We start from the raw sequence: 24,613 nt of genomic DNA, 5'->3' as shown, positions 1-24,613 counted from the left end.
CATTAAATTGAAAGAAGGTGCAGGTAAGGGGCACAGGCTACAGATATTCAGAAAGAATCTCTAAAAAATGAGTGTTTTATTTGAAACCTTTTAAAAAGGGGAAGACTCCTTGTTCCAAGGTGTAGATTGTAAATCTTTGATTAAATCCTGAAACAGCCCTATTAAATAGACACGAAGTGTTCTGTGGTACTGAGGAAAAGGGATCATGGGTTATTCAGCTGCAGTTCTAAGAGCCTGTTACAACCATGCATTTTAATGAAGCCATCAGCCCAAGGAATGCTGGCTATACACTGCAGCATCCCTGCCTGCCTGCACAACCGTCCTATCGATACACAGAGCACTTCTATTTGCAAAGGCCTTTTAAAGTACATTAAAAAAATCCATTTGGGAGAGATTAATTAATAATTAAGCTAGTGTGGAATTAACCTTAGGCAAATCTGCCTCCTTGTTGCAGTGTAGGGAAGTGTCTTGTCTGTCACATCCATATAGTGACCCAATAAAGCACTGATACCAAAAATTCAATTCTCTGTAGCTAATCAGCATCCTGTTACAGCAAGGCCATCATTTGAGATACCTTTTGTTTCCTCACGCATAATAATTTTTGAACATTATGTTAATTTTCACTAAAAGTTGATGGGATAGGGTTCCTGCAGAGGGGACAAATATTCCAGACTGCTTTATTTTATTTTTTTTTCAGAGTGTTTGAGCATGAATCACTTCCCTGTACCTCATTTTATTTACTCTGATCAATAAGTCTTCTCTACTGGGGGAAGCAATATAAAACTATTGTGAAAATGTCTCTAACATTTCTTTGTTCCTGGAAGCTCACTTGCTGCTGGAGCTGAGGTTGTAAGCAAGGCTTTGCAGGGTCGAAATTCAAGGTAGAAATTCAAGGGCATCTGGTACACTTAAATGTAGCTCTTGGATTTTCTTTTTCTTTCTGTGAAATAGCTAATCAAGAGAGCAGAAGAGCTCAGACTGAGGGAAAGAAAGGGAGTGGACTGGGAGAGAGAAATCTAAAAAAGAAATAAAAATAATGATCTTTTTCCTTTCAGTGAGAACTAAACCTGACCTAGGGGTTTTCTGCAACTGGGAAATTACCTTAATAACCCTCCTTAAGGTTATAGGCAGAGACAGAAAATTCTGTAGTCTGTGAAAAGGATGAAAATTCATAAATCCTGATGTTGCTAAACTGGAACTAAATCTGCAAGATTTGGAAAACAGGAATACATTCCTTTAACTCTCATGTCCTCCCCCACCCTGCAGTAGTTCATCCTTAGTTCTGTAAATTTCTTCCCAGTGCTCTTCTGAGCTAATTCTAATAGGGGATCTATCAAAATTCATTATAAAAATACGTAAGCCCAGCTGTGCAGTCAGGCATTAGTGTTCATACTATTTGATGAATTAAAATGCCAGGAAGTTAAGCTAAAATACCATTCTGACAGTATCCCCTACTTCAGGCCTTTTCACCAGCTCTTCTGGGAGCCTCTGGGTTAGGGAAGAAGGGCATCCATCTCTCTTGGAAATGCCTTTCAAGCCTCAGATGTGTACACGAGCACATCTACATGCAAAGAAGATTATTTTGATATCCTTCTCTGTTGATACTGGGGTGTTGACATAAATGTGGGACACTTTGAGAATATGAACTGGATGGAAGCAATGAGTACTTGTAATAAATTCTCACTACAGACTCTGCAGTAGCATTTTCTTTTCATCATCTCATTAACGACTTTGAGCCATTAACAGCTTCAAGTGCTGAGTAAGGATTTACATTTAATTTAAGTCTTCTGTTCTTAGCTGACAAAATGTATTTTACACACTTGATGGATGTAATTAGTGTGATGAGGCTTTAAAAGAAATTGGCTTGGTTAAATTTAGAATTTGCCATGTCAGTTTATACATAAAGCCAAAGCATACATATGAGTAGTTCCGTGGCTTTGTTAAAACACATTTTATTAGTATTACTGATAGATAGATATTTTTAATTTATGATACTGATACAGTCCAAATCCAACATGCTTTCAGATTTGGCAGCACAATCCATTACGTTATGATTTCAAATTATTTTATACTGTTCTTGCACATCAGAACTTACCATTATGTGCTATGGCTACAGACAAACTATCCTTTGGATAACAAGGAACTGTGCATAACTGCTTAATTTCCTGTGCTTTACTAAGCTTTCATAAAAGCAGACCTCCATGCTGGACTTGAGTACCTGTAAACTGAGGGCAACTGCACTGCACTCACACTCCCTTTTCCCTGCAACGTTACTGCTTTCTGCTCAGCCTGGGTCAGTGTTCAGGATTCTCATTTGGAATGCTCTCCCTCATATTTTCTGTGATGACTTGCTCACTAAAAAAATGAAGCACTTGTTTGTGCTGCGAGCATCAGCAGGGATGGGTAGAAGGTGTTGTCCAGTACCATGTGTGCTTGGAGTAAATCTGTTCTTTAATGAAGGACAAGTTTCTGCCTGGCAATTGGAGCTCCTGAACTCAGGTAATAATATTGCTGGGTTTTGCTGCAGGCCCGCATTTTGTATCAGTAATGTAACCGGGAGCTGTTGTTAAAGATAAATTAAAGTAGGGACAACTAAGCATTTAGTTCCCAAAGTGGAGAGCCTGTTCATGCTATGTGCAAGGAGCAGTTCCCAGACAGGTTTCCATCCCCGTCTGGAAGGATCCTGTGTTGGAAGGAGGATAGTAAGTGTATTACACTGTGAGCCACAGCCGTGAGAGCACATGGAATGAATTTCTGAATTGGAGATGGCTGTGATGTGCAGTGTGGATGTGTCTGGGTAGCTCAGGGTGTTTCAGGAGAAGCTGGCTGCTCTGGAGCAGGGTGGAATGAAGCTGCACTGCTCTGAGGATATGACTCATATCGCAGATGGCTGCAAGGCTAATGCTGGCATCTGAAAGTGTCAGATTACAAGTAATAGTGCACTGCTAACAGAACTCTGATGTGCTGGAATGGTTATTTGATGTTACTCTTTTTTGAAGAGGAAGGGATGATCCTTTTCTCATACTTTGGCTAAATATTTTTGTTTAAGGTTACTATGATTGTTATTAGTGAGGAACGTGGGGAATAAACTCTTCTAGCTAAAAAAACCCCAGACTTGAGAATCTGTAGCTGTTTTTTAAAGTGAACCATAGTTAATTATTTTCTGAGACAAGTTCACTGTAACTGCGTGCCAGGAATTAGTGTCAGTCCTTTGTGTAGCAGGTCAGAAGGCAGCTCCCCAGGAAACACCCTTTTTCAATGTGCAGCCTTCCCAGTGTTACTGAGGTAGGTCTGCCCCAGCTGCACCTCACGGAGGTACAGCTGCTTCCTTTCCTTGCAAGAGAACTTGCCAAAATCTCTGGGGAGGTAATTTTTTAGAGAAGCTCCATGGAGCTGGCCAGAGCACTTTGTAGACCCTTGATTCTTGTTCAGATTTCCAGTTCTGGGGACAGATCTGGAGGAGATAATGTTCTGTCACAAAGGTTAAGTGCTCTACTGGTGCAACAAATGGGTGAGATTTGGGTGTTTAAATTCCCATTTGCAGGTTTGAAAACCTTTGCTGTAGTCTGTTTTAAAATAAACAGCATAATCTATAGGAGACTGAGAAAAGAGTTACAGCATACTAATTAAGATGAAGTCTGAAGTGTTTTTCTGTTTGACTCCAGTCTGCTTTTTATAAACTGTGTTCCCTTTCTCTGCTTTTATCACCTGCAGCTTTTGCACAACTTCGCACAGGCCAAATAGATGCTTCTGCAATGTTAAACAATGTGTTTAACATAGAAAAGCAAACGAGACAATGTGTATGCTAGAATATACATTATGGAGTCTGTATTTTTGGAACGAAAAATCCATTTATGATGATTGTATTTTCAGTGGATTTGTATGACTAATGTATTACTATTGCTTATTATCAACACTGGAGCAAAAAATGTGTTCAGTCTTCACAGCTCCTTCATCTACAGTTGTTTGTAATCTTGAGGGCAGTGAAGGGAAGAGCTACCAAGGCAGTTGGGATGCCCAGCTTTCACTGGAGATCCTGGCTTGCATCTTTGAATGTTTGGTGCACCTCTTCTCCTGAGTTACAGCTGAACCAGGAAGCGGATGGTAATCTCATTGCATTAGTTTGGAGTCTGTCTGTGAGTTTTGCAGCCTTTAAGGAACTGGAAAATACAAGTTCCCAAAAAAACCAGAACCATGAATTCTACAGTGCTATTTATTCTAACACTAGTTAAAGGACGGGCATTCAAACATTCAGTAAGTTGTTCCTGACCATAAAGGGCACATGTAAGAGCCAACAGCATAAGCTAGGATTTGTCATGAAGCACAAAATAAATGCCAGGAGGATGCGCTCAGCTAGAATAATGTACCTGTTACCTGTTAGCAGTATCTTACCATTTCTACAGGTGTGGTAAATAATCATGTAAGAAAGAACAAAATAATAAAATGGAATATGTTTAGATTTTTTCCAATACCAGCTCAGTCCCACAGCTTTTGAAAGTATGTGTTATGTTATAGGAAGGTATTTTCTTCCTTTCATTTAGTAAGGTGTGAAAGAGAAGAGAAGGTTTATATTTGATGTCTAAAGATGCCCAGAACCTGACAGTAGCAATTTAAAAAACCCTAGATGTTTAAAGAGATGTTCTAAGAGATGCAGAAATGTTTATTTGACATTCCATTTTTGTCTATCTATCTATCTATCTATCATTTTGTATCTTTTAAATCCAGATTTTTGAGTTCTGGAAAAGCTGAGTGACCCTTCCTGACATTTTACTAGTACTGTAAGCCACATTGCAGTCCTTTCCCTGAGTTTTTTTCTTTTTTCATCTCTCAGTATAATTATGGACATGAACAGAAGTGCCCATGAAAATGCAGTGTTTTCTTATGATTAATACACCACACTGTGGGATAGAGCGCCAGGATAATCCTTGGCAAGTACAGGGGCTACTGCTGGATTTCAGGTGACAGTAACTGAAAAGGCTGAGTTCATGGTGGCAGCTTCTGCAGGCTGCTGCCACTATCACTGCAGTTAGGTTTGCCTTCTTCTGGCACTAAGGAATTAGGGTCCTGAGAGACTGACCTGGCTAGTTAGTGGGTTTGTTCGTCTGGGGAGGAAAAGGGTTTGCACACAGAACTGAGCCGATGATTTCCTCTCAGTGGTGTAGTGAAGCACTAAACCTTGTAATGCATTTCTGTCCTGGTTTGGTGGGTAAGTAGGTGAGTAATTACGTTATTTTGGTTTTCACATGTCCTTACAGTGTATTAGTAGGCTCTGGCTGTCACAAAACGCTTGGAAATTAGCAAGGTTAAAGTGTAATTATGAAGTCATATGTGGTCTCAATGCGGTGTTGGAGAAATAGAAATTCTGAATAAAAAGGTACTGCCTACCTGCAAATCTTTTATGATGTTTGTGCTCATTCTAAATGAGATTTGCAGGTTCTCTGGTAGGTAGAATGTTGGCCATCATCTCACAGCTAATTGTCCCAGAGAGTCTTGGATAAAATCCTTTTTATTACGTTATGACCTCCTTGGTGATCTGTTCATAGCTGTTGAGCTCAGTCACTTTTTACTGCTTGTGTGCTCTGCTGTGCTCTGTTGGAGGTGATGCCAGGGAAGAGTTTGACTTTAACCCTGCCAATCACATCACAACCACATTCTGTCCCACTGTGATGCCACCCACTCTCAAAAGCCTCGCTAGGAGTGAAAAGCAAGGCACCAGAGCATGGACTGATAGATGACTTCCCAATGCACCTAAAAACATCGAAAGTTAGAATTACAACTGTATTTCCTCCAGTGTGGAGTGAAATGAGGTTCTGTGCACCTTCTTAGGGGCAATGAAATCTGAAGCCTATCAGCAGAGCTGTAATCCTGACTTCATTGTCTTACCTCCTTCACTGTGGTTTAAAATCGTGCCAGTAACATTGGCACAGAGTTACTGAGACCTAATGTAGTTGCAGCAAAACGTGCCAGAGGTTTTGCCCAAGCAAATATGCTGCATATTCATGTCATGTTTCCTGTTGTGTGACTTTAATATTGTTTGTGAATTTGATCTTTCATCATTTGCCTCTTGTGTCTTTGTACATTTTGTGTTTTTGAGAAGAAGCTCTTACTTTGACTTGTTCCCAGGTGGTGAGTTGCCCTTCCTTTTCATGTCTAGTAATACCTGTCTAATAATATCTTTCTCATTATTATAAAAATAAACTAAAAAAAATTTTTTTTTAGTCTTCTGTTGTTAGGAAGTTGAATGAGTTGTTTGTGGCCTGAGTGTATTTTCTAGTCTAGTAAAGTGGTGTTTTATAAATAATTAGTTCTAAATCAGTGGCCACAAACTTGTTAGAGCTCCTACCCTTGCTTACTTGTATGTTCCTTGCCTTTTGCTGGCAGTAGTGACTCACACACTGGATAGACCATTTCCTGCCAGCTTTCATCTACTTTTATTTTCTCCATGTATTCACTACATTCAGGTTATGGCTCCTGTACACAGATCCAGTTGAGTACTCGGTATTTTGCGAGGGCTTGATGCTACTGCTGTGTGATACAGAAGGATGCAAAGGGAAAAGGCAAACACATCTCTGTGAATTGATATATGCAGGAGATAGCCGTGATTAAGCTCCCTACCCACTGGATGTCACTATTGTTCCACAGAAATTCATCCATGGAATATTTATCTAGCGTTGAGGGCTGACAGCAAAGACCATTTGCTTGCAGCAAACTGAAAATTTCTAATTGTGTTTGCAGGAATATTGTACATTTATGTTCATTTTGCAATTGAATTTTATATCAAGGTTCACCATTTCATAGTAATAAGAAAAGAGAGCACTGCTAAACCTTCAGCTGTGATGACTGTGGAAGTGCAGATAGCGAGTCATGAAAACCAGCCAGCAGAGAAGCTTGCAGTCATTATACTCAAGCCACTTGTTCTCATTATTATTCTCTAACTCTGCAGTTGCTGGAGGTAATCTCAACACAGTGAATGAACATTACCAGTCTCCTCAAATTTGCTTAGTACATCAGTTATTTTGTTTTTCCGAAGATGTGCATTCTGTGTGGTTTATTACTCTGAAATGGCACTTGACTATTCCAAGAGCTAAGTCGTTCAGAGGCCAAGTAATCCACTGGCGAGGATGTCTTGGTGTGAGGGGACTGGATTACACTCCCAGTACTCAGCTGCTGTGTGATCCAACAAGTTACCTCAAATCAGTCGTGTCTGTTTGCATGATCTTGCAACATCTCTTGTAAACAATGACTATTAAGAGATTGTTGAAAGGTGTTTCTACAGTGTCTCACAGAGGAAGTCCTGACTGCCTTTAAAATTTTGGGGTGCTACAATAAAATGAAGCAGTCTGGTGATTCCACCTAATATTTGTCTCAACATCTTTAAAATAAATGTAGACTGCAAAACCAATGGAAATGACAATGGGCATGGAATAACCCTGCACTTTGTCTGCATCCTGAAAAGCCTTGGCTTCAGTGATAGCCCCAGAACACCATACATGACTCAGGAAAAGGAATAGTAAATTACTAAGAATCCCAAAAACGTACAGCAAAACAAGCTCCAAACACCTTCAAAACCTATTGCTGCTCTCCTGAAATTGGAGTATGTAGGTGATATCAGCTCCATTAAGGAAGAGCCGGGTCATTGGAGGCATTCAGTAACATCTCCTTCCTCAACTTAGTGCCTAAAATGCTTGTGTGAAGGCTCACAGGTTTGTGAGAGGCATCATAGCTGCTGTGGCTCTTACTTTGACATCTTCTGAGGATTCCTTGGCATCACCCCAGCAAGGTTTTAACAGTTTTGTGAGAGACTAGCACCAAACCATCCAAAACCTGAGACAAAGTGGGATCAGGATTTTAGATACTGGAGAGAAGCAAAGGAGACATTTCTTTGCTGGAACCTTTGAGGCTTCAGCACTTCATTTGTATCCAGGAGAGGGGCATCCTTTCACAGGGATTAAAAGCTGCTCAGCTAACACCAAGTAATTCCCACAAGATTATTAGAATTTGTGACTCTGGTGGCCTTGCCACCCAAAACAAGTCACTTCTGGAGTATTTTATTTGACAGTGCTGAGGCTCAGTTTAGCTGAGTTCATGTGGGTTTTGCCCACATGAAAGCAGGGGGTTCATAATGTGTTCTAAGGTGTTGAGGAGCTGGTTTTGTTTTCTAAACCATAGGCACTAGAGTGGGATTTAGGACCTTGGCTCACAGGCCTTGTGAGAAGGTTCAGAGTTACACTGGGCATGTTTTTTGTGTGGTCAGTGGCTTCATTACCAATGACAATGACACACATTGACCTGTGTGTGTGGTATGTGTTTGGGAATACCTGCAGCTGGAGTTTTTCAGGCAAGGAATGAATTAGTTGATCTGAGCATGTCTGTGCATGGACTGGTCTTATTTTCTTTTTCATGCCTATAATTAAATATTTTTCAAAGGGAGCTAGTGATGATTTTACAGGTATCACTTTCTGAAGGAGGTTGTGGGTTGGTTCTTTTTGACCAGTTGTGTTTAGAACAAGGCATTAAAGAAACACAAAAGAAAGCATATAAACTCCATCTCAATTATAGACAACTCTCACAATCACAGTCCATTAAGAAGTTTTAGAAGATGTATTGAATATTTTTGAATAACAAAAATTCTAAAGTAATAGTATGAAATTATTTTCTGATTGCAGTTAGCACTCCTAAAACTAAATATCAAAATATAAATTTTTTTTAATATGTATTTATATTTGTACACACATACACACGTGTATGTATGTATATATGAACATCATATGTTTTGGACCAAATCTCTTGTGTTTTGGCTGTGCCTGATGTTAGTCACCACTGCAGAGATGAAAGCCTCTGAAGTACAGGGATGGTTCTTAACACAAAGTTTATAGCAAACTCTAATCCTTCAGTACAGACAATAACCAAGACCTGCTGGTAGAAAACTGAAAGCTATCTCTAGTAGCTAAGATAATTAAATGTGTATTGACTTTTTAATAGCAGCTTCCAAGGTACAACTCAGGTGCAGCTCTGCTGTGCTGCTGAAGTGCCTCAAGCACTTGCACTGTTAATGGTGTGGGGTCCTTGTGCTCAGGGAAATGGGGTCTCTGTTGCAGAGCTCAGTACAGTCTCAAGCTCCCACCCTCAGCTATTTCCTCACTACAGTTCCTGAAAATGAGAATGGTTTCATTATATGAAAAAAACCTCAAACCAACCCCTTCAAGTGTATTAGTTCTTCTAAGAGATGTTTCTAGCTTTGTTTTCATTGTATCAAGCATTTTTCAAGGTGATTGTCTGTGTTTGGGTTTTTTCCAGTAACAATTCAGGAAAGCCTTCTGCTAAGGTTTTGCTTTTTCTAATCTGCTGCAGTGAAACTGCTTTGTAGAAACATTCCCTCCCAAGTGATTGAAGATGTGCAGTTTACTAAGCCAAATCAAGTTGCAAAATAGAGATAATTAAATTACTGACTTGCTTCTATAAAGGTGCTGCTGTATTATTTCATACCTTCCCTTCCTGATAATCAAAATAAGAGGTATGATTTATTTGCAAATATGGGAGGTATTATATTCTTCTGCAACCAACAAAATATGTGATTTTGGGAGAAAGAAGGCAGAGAATAGCTGGGTTACTAATCTGTATTTTGCCCAGAACCACTGGTGGATGACTGGACATTAAAACTGAGTATCTGTGAATTCTGTAATGTCATTAGGGTTTTGGTAAGAGAGAAAAATAATTTGTCATGGATTTATATAAAAGGATTTTTGGGTGCACTCCTCTCAGATCAGTGAGTAACCAGGTTTCTCTGAAAGCTCTTTGCAGCTGTGGTATGTCTAAAATGCACAGTCTTTGGCATTTTAAGTAACGAAGCTTTATTTAGTTATTAGAGGGACACTGTGCAAAACATAACACACAACCTTAGCAAGCCTAGCCCAGCAAACAAACAGAAATGGAAGAAAATGACAGCTTTTAATGGTTTCCTCAGCTACATTAATGCCTTTGACAGTCTTGAAAAGAGAATTCCTAATGAGAGCTGAAACAAATGTGTGCAGGAAGTGGTCTTGCTTTTGCTGCTGCACATTTGGGTTCCTCTAATTGCATCAATAAGGAATTTCTGCTCCTCATCTAATGAATGCCTTTTGACTACTTTCTGAAAGGCAACTGGCTGTAGGGGTAAACACTGGCACCTTTTGTATGAAGTCACATAAACAGGTTTCAATTGCTAGCTATCAGCCCTGGAAACACTGTGTTATAATGCAGTACAGTAAATCCCACTGTACCTTTTTATTTTTAATTTTTTATTAAGCCTAGGTTTCCCTCTGCTTTGCGTCTGGTATGATACCTCATATCCTGAGGGTGCTTTTTAGTCTCTCTTGCATTGGGCAGCAATCAGGCATTTTTTCAGAGCTGTTCCTGCACCATCTCTCTCCTCAGACAACTCAGAATTCATATGATGCTACAGTACCTGGGTCTTTACTTCATTCTGGGTTCAAAAAGTGAGTTTGAGAGCAAGGACTGGGGTTGGGGAGACAGAGGGGGACACTCTGAGTTTGATTATTTTTTTTCATTGTTGTCGTTTTTCTCCCTAAACAGAGGCACAGTTGGTGCAGGTGCAGTGGATTACTTATGAAAGAAGTTTTCTATTTAAAAACAAGAGAGACTTTAATGAAATCAGTAGAGGGTTTGTACAATAGGTATTGTATTAAACCAGAGCTCAGGCTTCACATTGATTGCGGTATTTAAATTTCAATGAGTTGATTATGTATGAGAGTAAAATGACCAGTATTATGAATGTACAAAAAAGAGACATGGAAGAGCTGTGCCAGAAAAGTGAGAAAAACGTTCCCTTTATAGTCCCTAGAGTTCAATAAAGCACCACTATTTCCCAGCTTTTAAAAGCTCTTTTATCACAATGGTTCATACCTCGCATTCCCTGGAGCCTGATTTGTTATACGTGCAGGGTCCTGTTCCATTCAGCAGCATCTCACTGGTTTCAGTGTTGGTAGGTTTGTAATCTACATAAAATTCCTGTGTGCTTGGAGTCATTTGCTTCAGCGACTGTCTTTTCTTTTTCCTGTGCCTTCTCATGAGAGAGCGCTGCTGCAGCTGCTTCATGCTGGCAGGGTAACGCTTCCATGACACATAGATCACCAGCAGGATCACCAGCACAGACAGGAAAAGAGCCACGCTGCCTGCTATGATTTTATGGAAGGAGATGTGTTCTGTGTCGTGCTCGGGCTCGGAGCTGGATTCGGTGGCTCCAATAGTTGGGGGCAGAGGGGGCTTGCTGTCATGTTTAGGCCTGGTGAGTTTTGGTTTAAACGTTGGCTTTGGGAGAGCTCGTGCTAGTTCAAACCTTTCCGTGGTACTCTTGCCACAGATGCTGTAGTTTTTCACTGCATCAATAACATTCACCCCTTGCAGCTCTTTGGGGCTGGCACAAATAATTGTATTTTCCCTCAACCCTTTAAAACTTTTAAGCCAGTTTACCAGAGAGCAAATGTTTCTACTGCATTCCCATATATTCCCGGCAAGGCTGATGTCATTGAGAGATATCCAAGAATCCAAAATTTCTTGACCAATAAATGTGAGCTTGTTTGAATCCAGGTTGAGGCGCTGTAAATTGGGCACACACTGAAAAACACTGGGTCCACTGAAAGCTTCTATTTCATTGCCAGATAAATCAAGTCTTTGTAATGAGCTCCAGGTCCAGGACATAGTTTGTCCTATCACACTGATTTTATTCCACTGTAAATAAAGGTTTTGAAGGCTGACTAGCCTTGGAAAAAGTGCCAGGTTGAGCTTAGAAAATTGATTGTGCTCCAGATGAAGCTCTTTCAGTCTGATCATACCTGCAAAGACATTCCTTGCTAAACTTCGGATGCGATTATAACCCAGGTCCAAGAGTTCAAGGTTCCTACAATCTTGAAATATTCGAACAGGGATGGTTCGTAGGGAATTGGACCGCAAATGTAAACTCAGCAGCTTCCTTAAGCCCCTGAACTGTTCAGATCCCAGAGACTGCAGCTGATTGTATGACAGATCCAAATTCCGGAGATTTGTCACAGGTCTGAAGGTATTATTAAGAAAATAGGAGATTCTGTTGGAACTCAAGATCAACTCTTTTAGTCTGCGTATTCCACTGAAAGCATTTTCGTCAATATTGCTGATGTGGTTATGGTCTAAATAGAGCCAGGTGAGTTGATTAAGACCTTTAAATTGATTGTATTTTAGTTTTTGGAGGCTGTTATATCGAAGGGACAAACCTAAACAACCAGCAGATATACTTGAGGGAATCTCCTGCAATTTCTGAGATTCACAATATACCATTTTGCCTTCACACCTACAGCCCTTAGGGCATCCTCGTTCAGCAGAAGAAAGCATTGTCAGTAATACAGTAGGGGCTATTACCAGAGCTACAGCTGATCCGCTCAGTAGCCTAATTACATTGAAACCTGGAAATAAAAACAACTTAGAAAAGTTATCCCCCCACACATCAGTCATTTCTTTCAATCATGCTAAAATCTTTTACTTCAACAATCATTTACAAAGCCCTAGCTCAACTCGGCTACTTTTCACATTGGGTTTTTTTTACTCAGCTTTTTTTTTCTTTTAAGAACACCCTGATATAAGTACTGAAAAACAGTTGGGTAAAAGGTGTAATCCCTAAGTCATTTAATAACATAACACATCAAGGTAAGTCTATGGAGTAATTAAAGCACAGGCTATGCAGTAACTATGAACTATAAATTAAAAAGAAAACATGAAAAACATACCCATCCTTTGTGGTGTTCAAAGGTCGTCCTTAGGTCTTTTGTTTTTTGCTTAGTGTGCCACAAGCATGGCAGCCCCTGTCAGCTGCACTGTAGTGAGTCAGGGCTCGCTGACACCCAGGAAGAAAAATTGGACCCCTTGGGAGATGGACCGATTTTGGAACATTATTCTTTGCCAGCCGTGCAGAACACTCCAAGAATAAATCAATCCCAACACCGCATTCGCAGCAAAATGTCAGATTCTTCCTAGGTAATAGGATCTTCATGGATATTACGGTTTTGCATCTTTCTAGTTAAGAACCTGGCTTTTAAAACGTTGCTTTATAGGAGAGCATGTTGGTCGGTGCTGCCCGCAGCGCTCAGCTCTGGGAGCTGCCACCCCTGTACTCCATGGGCCAGCGGCTCGCTGGCGGCGCGGCCGGCCGGGCGCGGCAGGTGCGGGGAGCCCGGCCCGGGACGCGGCTCCGGCACTGCCGCGCTCGCATGCCGAGAGCTCCGGCCGACTGTGGCGGGCTGGCGCCGGGCGCAGCCTTATGTAAAGCTGCCCCCAGCGGCAGCAGCACCGCGGGCATGTGCAGTGCCTGCCTTCCCTTGCAAATGAGCGAGCTCTCCGGGGAGAGCGGGCGCTGCTCGCCGCCGCTGCTCCCTGCGCAGTGGGCAGCTCCGTGTGCGCTGCCGAGGGTGCCGCACTACCCAGACCCTCTCTGTGTGGTTGTGAGAGCTGCCCTGTATCCCTGAGCTTAACAGCTCAGCGGCAACTGCTGAGACTTTCGTCTCAAGGACTGACGTGACGTTTGTAGGACATAGATACAAATTTTTGGTCCGAAGGATTTTTTTTCTTACTACATTGGACATGTGTTCATATAACCTTTTAGCAATCACTATTTTTCAGTGAAATATCAGGCTCCTCAGTGTGTATCTTATCAAGTGCTTTAGTTTAGACACTATATTTTACAACGTGAAAAATGTTTTTGGAGCTGACATTTTGCCTTTTTGCTTTCTTCTTCTCTGTTAACAGGCACAGTGCCAGGAGGTTAGAAGAGAGTACTGTGCTCATTTATTTTCCAACTTGCTGTCACTTTGTTCCACAACACTAACACTTCAACCACAGGCTTCTAGAACCTTTACAACATAGCGACTAAGCAGCTTGGTGTAGTACCTTAATGAGGTGAATTGTTTTTACTGTCACTTAGAACATGGACAAGAGTTTATGTGAAGGTACAATAATGTAGAGGTTTTTATATGTGTGATGCTCAACAGTCCTCATATATCACCAAGAGAGCCACCTTTTCTTTCCTGAGTTTTCCCTCTTCCCTGCATGCTGTAGGGAAACAACACATCCTCTCATCTGGGCAGAGCAAGGGTAAGATGGTGTTACAGCAAGTACACCATGCTGGCAGTCTTCCTTCACCAAGAAATATGTGATCACAGATGATGGTGGGGAAGTGGAAAATCCTGGCTCTTTGTCATGCAGGAATAGGCAGAAGGCTGAAGAGAAGTGTACTGCTCCTTGGAAGAGAAGTGCGGAGTGCAGTCCTCAGATGCAGCCAGACAGTGCTGAGAACTGCTTTGCCTTTCTGGGGCAGAATCCTTAGCCTTGCAATAATGTGCTCTGTTTTTGCCCTTATTATTTACTGCCGTGAGAATAGAATAACTTAAAATGAGGTGAAACTTAAAATTTTCCAGGCATTAAAATGCCACCTTTGTTAGTGCTTAGGCTGTGAATGACTTCAAGTTTACAGTAATCCCACTAATATTAACGCACCAAACCAGAGTCCCCAAATGAGGAGCGCAGCCATTCCTGCCTAACAGCTATGAACATCCTTCATGTCAGAAACATACTCCTGCGTCATGGCACATTCTGTGAGAATTCTTCCCTTTGGGACAGATTGGTGGAGAGGGAAAGGGTTAATTGATCCATTAATCTCTGTCAGCATCACCATCTCCCCTTGTCTGCTACAGCTTGTTTGGGGCTCTGCAATCCGGTCTGTAGGGTCGAGGAGCCAGCGACAAACTGCAGAGTGCACTGGGAACTGGGCTGTTCTGCTGACAGCAGTGTCACGTGCCAGTCTGGTGTCCTGGTATAGGCTTTCCATCACTGCCTTGGGGTGTCTCTGTTCTTGATGGAGCAGGAAGAAGACAGTTCAGACCTCTGGCAAGTCAATTTGTCTTTTGGAACTGCTGCTCTTCCTCTCTTGACAGTAGATGTCTGTGAGAAGTAAACTCTTTATTGAAATGAATCTTTTAGGTTCCTAAACTTAAATGGTCTGAAATTAGGTCTGAATCTTCACCTGGTTCAAGCACAGTGTGTAAAACTTCCAAGAACATCCAGATCCTTTCTCCTGAAGAATTGGTGCTACTTAGTGTACAGATGGCACTCAGCCTTCTTCCCAAACTTTGTCTGTTCTCTGGCTTTTCCTTTTTTTGTTTCTCTCCCTCCTCCACCTTGGTTATGGACTTAACAAGTAACTTCTTGGCCACCATGAGTCAGCAGAGCTTCAGCAGCTTTCCTAGGGTTTTAATAATTGCCAATATACTGGACTAATAAGAGGGAACAGCCACTCTGTTACCAAGAGTTATTTTCATTTTTCTAAAAGGGGTGAGACATCAAGAGATGAACAGAGAGAGCATCAAATCTATGTTAATGGATTGCCAAATTGAATTTTCTTTACTGAAATCCTTTTTGAATTACACAAGCAGGAAAAGTGCCAGAGTCTGATAAACAGTTTTTTAAAATTACATTTCTGTATCTTTATACAGGAGAATAAGTTCTTCTCCAATTGTGGAAATAAAGCTCCTAGTATGAAACAAATCCCAGTATGAAACATTTCTTACAAAATTTCAGACTGGTCTGGCCATATAAAGGATGAAAAAAAGAGAATTAAGTTAAAGCTGTATTTTACATAAGAAGATACCTTTGCCTTGTATCAGCTACACCTTGTCTGTCAGTGCAACCCCACTGCATAACCATTCAACTCATGGAACAGGAAACAAGACCTTGAGGCCCAAGTGGTTAGCTTCTCCTATGGAGAAGCTACAGATAGTTTCCATTAGAACTAATCCCATAACTCCTGAGTGCCCAAAACCCAGGAGTTTGCTGACGCGTTGGTGTGAATTTAACTTGTGCTCTGTGTGAGTTCCTGTGCATTCATTCTGCAGGATGCTTGCTGTAGGCACAGGGCATTGTAAGCTCACCTCTCTGTTAAGCCCTGCAGTTCCCAGTCAGGAGCAGGAGGGAGAAAGCGACTGAAGTCTCAGTGACTTCATGCTGATGGAACATTAGTGCTCAGGAACAATGTTAATCCATCTGCCTGAGAGAAAAGTGTTTTAGCCAATTCTGCAAAGAAAAACTTCTTAAGAAAAATATTTTATTTATTTGTGTAGTCTTGAACACAAAGTTCAAGTCTGTGTTTTGGGATTTCATCCTTAAACGTAAACTGAGATACCACAGAACCTGAGATGCTCATAAGTTTTAAGTTTTACTATACCATGATCACTCTAATGTTTTTTCTTGTGCTTTTTCTGAGGGGGAAATGGCATAGATCAGGAAATACATTGGCAGATGCGTTATTACATATGCCTTAACATTCATCCAGATGAAAAGAGATGTGTTGGGCAGAGCCTGTGATGAACACATAGTTTTCTTCATCTACATGACAGAGAAATTCAAAGTTGTTTGGAAATTATGCACTGTCCTAAAGTAGCGATGGTCCAGATTTTTCTCTTGGTGCTAAATTTTCCAGTAAGTTTTCTATCTGGATATTTATTCTATATTTCACTGCTATCTGATTGTGTAATAATTTGCCTTGATTCAATTTCATGTTTGATTTTGGTTTTGCTTATGTAGTTAAATTCCAGTGTGTTTTCTTTTTCCATTCATTCTGGCTGAGTTCTCTATGCCTAACTGCAACTTCCCTATGGAAAGCTTAGTATGAACTGCAGCCAAAATAGTAAATGGTGAAACAAAAGGTGCCATTCACTGTGAAAGCCTGTTCCTCTACAGAGCTGGTTTGGAATTGAAACATTTCACAGAGAAACGGGGAAACAGCAAATTGTGCATTTTTCAGGATTATGAGAAGGCACCTGTAATGGCCAGGTACATGTGTTTGCTAAGTACATTTGAAAAGGGGAGTGACAGAATTATCAGGTTTCAGTAGAATGGGGGTGAGGGGCAGGGAAAGGATGTAAACTTCCCAGGGTGTAAGAAACCAGGTGCTAGTGGGATTCCATGCCATTCACTCAAAAGCCTTCTCCTGTTCTGTCACATGGTTCACCTTAGCCTTCCTCAGGATATTCTATGCTTACTCTTTAAATCCATTTAACGATGATGTTACAGAGAAGAGAAGAGAAATAATTTTAAAGGTTTCTGTTACTCCCATGAGAAGTACATTCAGGAATGCAGTCTGAGCTTTTCTAGACACAGTGCATGATGTTCATAGTGCGCAAACTTTGGAATTCAGACCAGACCAGAATACAGCATTTTTCTGCTCATAGACAGAGCTCTTGGGTCTGGGAGTGCCTTGTTGTGTGAATCACACATCCCTTTGGGGAGCTGTAGTTAGCAAGTGCCACACTATGTTCTTTTTGGGTTTATGAAGTGACACTGTGTGTCATTCCCTTGACTTTATTTCCCTATAAAGAAGCCAGGAGTCAGCTGGGTTAGCAGTAGTAGCTTGCTCTAAATGGTACTGTAGTGTGCTATCACTGTATCGTTAAGAGAGATAAGTCTAATAAAATGTGTTTGCAATTTTTGAGCCGGTGATTAAATGAACCTGCTGTTCCATGAGGATCAGATTAGAGCTGGGGGCGTACAACTCCCAGTGTAAATATCAGAGCGTGGGACGGCAGAGGGAAACTCAGGATGCAGCATTTGCTGAAGGCAGACATAAGGAAAGGGAAGTGTGGGAAAGCCAGGTTCAAGGAACATGCAGGCAAGGGAAATCGAGGCAACAGAGAATGTTCAGAAAAAATAGGGAAAGAGGATTGAGAGTAGAGAAGATCTTATCCCAGGAGTTGATCTGTACTGCCCTAAAGGACCATGGTGGTAAATGGTAGGTAGGGGAGATGGCTAAATGAAAATATTCCCTTGCTCTTCTGCTAGGAACAACTAGCTTTGCAAGGCGTCTCCCAGCCTTTGTGAGGATGAAAGGATCAAATGTTTCACACTGATAAGCTGAAGGAGTGTAGGAGCCAGTGCCTCCCATAATGTGGGATAGCTTGCAGAGGACACCAGGGACACATCTGTCAGTGTGTGTGCCCACAGGGTCTCCTCAGGGCCCTGTGCCAGGGCCACTCAGGCTATTGCTTTCCTCACACACAGTTACACACTGTTGGGTAAGGAAGCTTTTCCAGCTGAGCACTTCTGTTTAAGTCTTAGCATTGTGGACAGGGGCCTCTGCACTGCCCCGGGGCAGGTGAGGCTTCACACAAACCTTTGTTCATGGCACCCACTGCCTGCATTTTTCTGGATCTGATCGTAAGTCCTTTATCCGTAATAGGCATTGGACACACAATTGTTCCTCAACAGGCTTTTTGTGCTATGGTTTTGAAGCTGTTTGAGGGCAAGCAGCCTGTGCTTCAGTCTTGTCCTCCAGACACACGACATGAAATGCAAAGCTATCATTTTACTTACTCTCTGAAATTGATATGACCACTTCTGTTTCAATGGATTTAGTGTTGATCTATTCAGGCTTATCCTGCAGCATCTTCCTGGAAAGTTGAGTAGAAGCAGCAGAAAGTGCTGGAGGATGAATGATCATCACAGAAGTAGAAATTAGTTATATCTTCCACATAGTGCTTCAACCTGAAGAGTATGAACGATCCCCACCATAAGTGCCCTGGAGATGTGTAGGGGTGAAATGCAAGGCCGTGTTGGTGTTCTCTGCTTGTGATTCTGCCTGCAGTCTCTGTGAAGATGCCAGAGAGATTAGGTTAGAATAAACCCAGGCTTCCCACTCTTCCATAGGCCAGGATGCCATTGCTGGAAGAATGCCTACTGTCTGATTGTCCAGACAGCACTTCCAGGGTTTGTGTGGCCTGAGTATTGAGAGAGCCTTAGGTATCACCGTGAAGTGTGCTTTGTCTGGGAAGAATGATTTGTCTCTGTCTTGGTTTAAAAGACAAATGTCTGCCAAGGAAGGTGGAAACCTTCCTGGAATGGAAAGATAACTCTTCCCTTTGAAAATTACGAGACTTCCAAGCAAAAGTATGGGAAAAGGAATAACAGTTCTTGACTAGAATATATGTATGTAACAAGACAGAACGACAACAACAAGGACAATAAAACCCCCAGTAATGGCCTTTCCCCACGCGTTAGGCGCTTTCCCCTCTGGTGTAGTTGAGGCCACAGCCGGCAGGGGCCCTGCTGGCTCCGTGTGAGGCAGAGGGGCCGCGGTGACTCCCTCATGGCTTCAGGGGCAGCCAGTGCGAGCCCTGAGGCCTCCGGGGTAATGGGGGCCCCGGGAAGAGAGAGCTGAGGTGTGTGGGGTTCGCTTTCCCCAGACGCTCATGTGTACGGTGTGAGTATCCCGGCCATGGCAGCCGCCGAGGTTCCAGTCAGCAGTAGGGACCCTCTCTCCGGAGACACGGAGGAGGTGGGGGCCCGGCTTCCCCTGAAACACTCGCGGAGATGGTGAGGGTCTTCCGGCGCTGGTGGGTGCTGAAAAGTCCCTGTCAACCGGCAGCTGGGACCCCCTATCCCTCCTGCAAGCAGCGGGCTCACCTGCGGGCAGCAAGGAGAGCTCCGAGCAGCACCGAGCCCCTCAGCAGGACAAATCCAGCACCAGAAACCGCCCGAACTGCCCCGCTCTCCGCACAGCCAGCGTGTTCCCCCTCAGCTAAGCGAGTGCCCAACCCCCGTTTTCCCCTTCCTGGAAGATTTCAGTGGAATGCGAGAACCATTGGCCAGATCTTTTGTATCGGAATTGCTGACTATTCGTTTCCCGGGAGTCAACCTCCTCTCTTCACGGCGTCTTTTTTTTCAGGTGACAAATGGGAGAAGATTCACTGAAAAATCAGTGAAAGGATTCACTGGGAAAAACCCAAAGCCCACAACAGTCTCCTGGGGTAGCTGACTTGGGCCTTGCTAGAACAGTTCTGTGTGTGCGTCGGGGGCGGACTGTGAGGGATGGCAGATGAACTTCCCGGGCTGCCAGATTTAAGTAGATATCTCATAGAACAGTTTTGTTCATGGAGAAGTCTACAAGGGCTGGGACATCAGTGTAGAGGCATTGCGTAACTGAATCCAAGCAGAGCTGCTGCCTGGCCCCGAGGAAAAGCAGTAATCCTGACAGTGTCCAGTTCTGGCCAGAGGGAAAGGAGTGAGCTCTGAGCACGTGCTGTCATGTTGGTAAGAACAGGAACAGGAACGTTTGGCTAAAGACGAGGTGGTGGTAGCGTCAGCCATGTGGCCGTTTGGACAGTTTTGTTTTTCACCAAGCCTTAGACTTTTTCAGTGTTCCATGTGTGTATGTGTAGTTAAAACCCTCAGGGCTGGCCTTCCATTCTCAGCTGTTCCCTCTGCCCTCATGCCTTTGCCGGTAGCTGCTCCTTTTTAACTCCTACCCTTTGCGTGCCTCTCTGAGGGATTAGTATTTGTCATTTGCACATCACGGAGCACAAACAGATAGTGCATGTTCACACATTTCTTAGGAATTTCAGACCTGTTCCCTGCCATGCATTTAACTCTGTGGGGCTCCAGATGAAGCTGCCTTGATATCTCGCTGTGTGCTGAGGTTGTAGAATTAATTATTATTCCAGGTCAGCCCTGGAATATCTGTGGGCTGCAGTGGCTCCTTTACTGTTGGAGGAATGCAGCTGGCAAGAACTTTCATTATAGGAAACCCATGACATCCACATCATATCAAAAACCATTATAAGTGTTTTCCAAACTTGAGCTTTTTTTCTAATTTTTCTTGGGTCTCGATATCTTCACTTATGAGAGAGGAATCATGACGTTTAATTATTCTATAAGCTTATCAGCATAATAGATGATTTGCTTGACTTTTTGTCTGACACTAGTTATATTCAAACATATATCCTTTCCATCAGTTCAGCTGTCTGTTCCTTTTTGGAATTCCAACACAGATTATTCTGTATCTCCTGTAATTTTTATTGCTTGTTATGGGTATCATTTATTTTGATGCCTTTTTTTTTGAGCTAGAGTGGCTAAATAGCAGAATTCCATGTGAGGACAATGTAGTTGTCAAATATATAAATACAGACTTCTTTTTAAAATTATCTCTTATCTGTGGTTAAAAAATTTACCAATGTCTGTTCACTTACAGAACCTTTCTAACGTTACAAGAATACCATTTTGAAAATGACTTCAATAGCTGCTGAATATTACCTTTAATTTTCTGTATAAAAATTGTGACTAACATATTTTTAGCTTCTTGAAACAAAAGAAGAAATGTAGCATTTCTTAGCATCAGACCTAAACTAGCAGAAGACATTTATTGGTGTACTTCCTAGTCCTACTGCTCTTCAGCATAAGCAGGCATACAGGGGGCAGGAGGGCAGAGTAGCATGGTTTCATTTGACCTGTTGAAATATTCTAAAATAATTTCCAGTTTCTCCTTTCAGTTGCTTGTGCATGAAAAACTCCACAGAGAAAAAAGCATTCCAGCTATCCTCTGTTAGGACTCCTGCCTGGACTTCAGTGTGGTGTTCTGAGGCTGTGATTTCCAGTCCAAAGACAGTGATGTGTTATTATACAGCATTAGTAACATTTTGAAGAGAAAACTAATCATGACAGTTGAGCAGATTTGCAACTGAAAGAGAAAAACATGAACAAAGTTAAGAAGCATATAATTGTGCTCATTCCCACCGTGACTAGCATAGAAATGATTTATTCCAAGTGGCTGCAGTTGCATGCTTAGTCACTTCCTTGCCTGGCTTCAGCCTAATGCTGTTTTCTGCCATTTTCCTGCAAAAAAATGTTTGTTCTCTTTTTCATTGAAAGTTTCAGATTTTTTAGCTTTTAATAATTCAGTCAAGTCTTTTTCGATTAAACAAGCTGTGGCAGCTTGTAGATATTCCAGCTTTGGTAGCCTGGTGTTCCTGAGAAGGCTCAAAATGTTAATTATACTGACAGTCTTAGTTAACCAGCCTGTAATCAGCTGCTGCTTAGGCAGGGGTCACTCACCCAGGCCAGTAATGGTGGACTAGAACTTTATGATTTAAAAGAAAATAAAATACATGCGGGTATGTTTTGACTGTTCCATTCTGTATTTGCTCTCCTTCTTTGTCTTTTCCCATTGGGGTATCTGGCAGGCAGAGCTCTGAAGAATGTGATTTAAGTGACCTATTAGCTCGTCTTCTCATGTCTACCCAGGATAATTGTCTTAAATTAAATGTGATTAAATAAAAAAATAACTATACAACCAAACCCCAGCATGTTTGGATGATTTCAAAAAGTGCAACAGACTCCCATAAAATCAATTAAAAAAACCCCCAAACCTAGGTACCTGTATATTTATTTTGGATTCTGTGACAAAATACTCTACTGTTTATTAAAACTAAGTGTCTTTTACCCAATGGACATGACAGCAAACAAATGACAAACCAACTCAAAGCGACTCAGTATGTGTGTAAAACAGTAAATATCTGCAAACTGGTAATTGCTGATGGACTAAAATGCTGAAGGGTAGAGGAGAGGAAGCTGACATGAAGAGAAGAATTGGAGTTTTCACTCTTTCTTCTCTTTCTTGCAACAATATTAGGGTAGGCATGTTGTATTTCTGGATTTTATAAATCCTTCTATCCAGCGTTCTGTATCTCCTAAGTAGGTAAGAGGCTTAAAAGCACCTTTTCCTCTTGCAGCTTAGTTGCATACAGAAGTGGTTAGAAAGCAAGAAATGCTGCAGTTGATAACCAGGTAGAGGCTGTGGCCAGCCCATGTAGTGGAGACACAGGACAGCTGAGCCTGAGTGAGTCTACAGCTTCATTTTGTGTCCCTGAATGGTAACAGGAACTGGCAGAAAACAGAAACACTCACAGACTTGGACTCAGTTTTAAAACCAAACATTTTGCCTCCAGGCAGACGGGAAGCAGGGGCACCTCTATCCATGTGGTCTTAAAGGGAACCTCTTTTGTCACAGACACATGCAAGGAAGATCTTCTGTGTGTGTCATAGGGGAATGGAGAGGCTGCTTGCTTTGGTCTTCCAGCATATGTTTGTGTCATCATTTATTTGGGATTTAGACAGATTGATCGGACTGAAATCCAGAGCAGGAATAGACATGTGCCAATATAATTAACACAACAAAAACACTTCCTGTGGCCATTTCTGGTGCTCTGGGTCGAGCAGTTTCCTGTATTCCTTTGTAATTCTGTAAACTTCTAGGAAAGGGATGTGCTTTATTCTATCAATGTAGGACTAAAAAGAACCCAAATCTTAGGATAACTATGTGCAGATGTAATATACAGAACAACTGTAAAGAGAGTGGTGCTACAATGTTATTTAGTTTGAAATTCATAAGAAAGATAGAAAAGAAGAACTTTTCAGGGAAAGCCAAATATACCTTTGGTTTTTTCTTTACATCACCAGTATGTCTCATTTCAGCTGTATAGTTTAGTTCATACTATGATAATTGAACCCACAATACAATGCCTGAGGGACTCCCAAGGTGATGTGCCCTGGTTCTGTTCAAGTACATAAACAGTTCACACAGGGTATTTAGTAAAAGCTAAAAGACATGAAAATCTCATGTTTCAATGTAAAAGCCAGACAGTAACTAACTGGCGTTAGGAAAAGAAAAAACCAAGGTACCGTATGGCCACATTACTGAATAAGAGCTGTCTCTTATGAAGATCTTTGCAGTTTCCTTTCAAATACCCAGGAGTTGCCACTCCAAGACACAAAGGTGGAAGAGATCCAGTGCTCTTATCTGACCTAGCAATTTCAATGTTCTTGGTGCGATTTGAACTCAAGTAGAGATACGCTGTTGGAATTGAGATATTTGTAAACGGATAAGTCTTGGAGTTGTATCAGAACACCACTGCCTCAGAGCATTTCCAAAAAGAAAACTATAAATGTCCTTGAATGCATTTGCTCCTTACATAAATACCATGGTATTTGGAATTCTGGATCAGATACTTGCTGATCAAAAGATTAACATTTTAAAGAAGTCAGTACATTCATATGTAAAGACCAGGATTTAAAATTTCACCCTTTCATAAACACAGAAACATGAGAGAAAGAGTGAGTGCTAGGCTCTGTAACAGTTGAGCTGCAGACTTCTTAATTTTCATAAAACAAAGTTTTACCCAAATCCAGCTTTAGAAAAGGTAATAACTGTTATTACAAAAAGAAAAAGTAATAACTATTATTCGCAAAGTCCAAATCTGCTTGTGATGGTTTCTGTACCTTTAGTGAGAACTGTAGCAGCCTCCTTCTGTCATTGCCCATTACTGATGTGGTGGGAATTGCCATAGTACAGAAAAACTTCAAACTTGGATCTTCTGCCTGAAAAAAGTTGCTGTAAATTGCATCAGGGATGCCAAGAATGAGAGAACTCCTACTCTTAGTGTAGGGTTTTTTTCAGTCAAATGACTTAACTGCTGACAGTATTAATTATCATGAGAGTGTGGTTCAGTTGCAGAATTTCACAATGGGAGAGGATTCACCATTGGTGTATTTCTCTCTCTTTTTAAATATTATTTTAAATCTCAGATCATATAATGAACTAATACAATATGTTGCATGCAAAGATAAGGACTGGAGAGTTGCTGATCTTTTCAAGTCTGTCAAAATTAGCCTCTTAAATGTTCAGCATTTAATTTGATAGGTGTGCCAGTGACCTTTCTTCTGTTGCTGTTCTTTTTCTCAGCTACTGGAAGTGCTTTATGACTATTTTATT

General features: G+C 41.6%; 2 protein-coding genes across 7 annotated transcripts in view; one reads left to right on the top strand and one right to left on the bottom strand.

The window, feature by feature from the left end:
- The window catches only part of LRRTM3 (leucine rich repeat transmembrane neuronal 3), a 79,771-nt gene extending 66,548 nt beyond the window's left edge, over positions 1-13,223 (bottom strand). For 2 of the 3 annotated variants that reach the window (XM_032115990.1, XM_032115991.1), the window contains exons 1-2: positions 12,756-13,223; positions 10,903-12,434 (exon numbers count right to left, since the gene is read on the bottom strand). In XM_032115990.1, coding sequence (XP_031971881.1) covers positions 10,903-12,434; positions 12,756-12,759 — 1,536 coding nt within the window. In that variant the 5' untranslated portion in view covers positions 12,760-13,223. The other variant, XM_032115989.1, reaches the window with a different exon arrangement.
- CTNNA3 (catenin alpha 3) overlaps positions 1-24,613 on the top strand; it is a 438,358-nt gene that overhangs the window by 180,634 nt on the left and 233,111 nt on the right. The window lies entirely within an intron of this gene.

Source organism: Corvus moneduloides, chromosome 8 (assembly GCF_009650955.1).
Source record: "Corvus moneduloides isolate bCorMon1 chromosome 8, bCorMon1.pri, whole genome shotgun sequence".
Lineage (NCBI taxonomy): Eukaryota > Metazoa > Chordata > Aves > Passeriformes > Corvidae > Corvus > Corvus moneduloides.
This window is presented reverse-complemented; position numbering and strand designations above follow the sequence as displayed.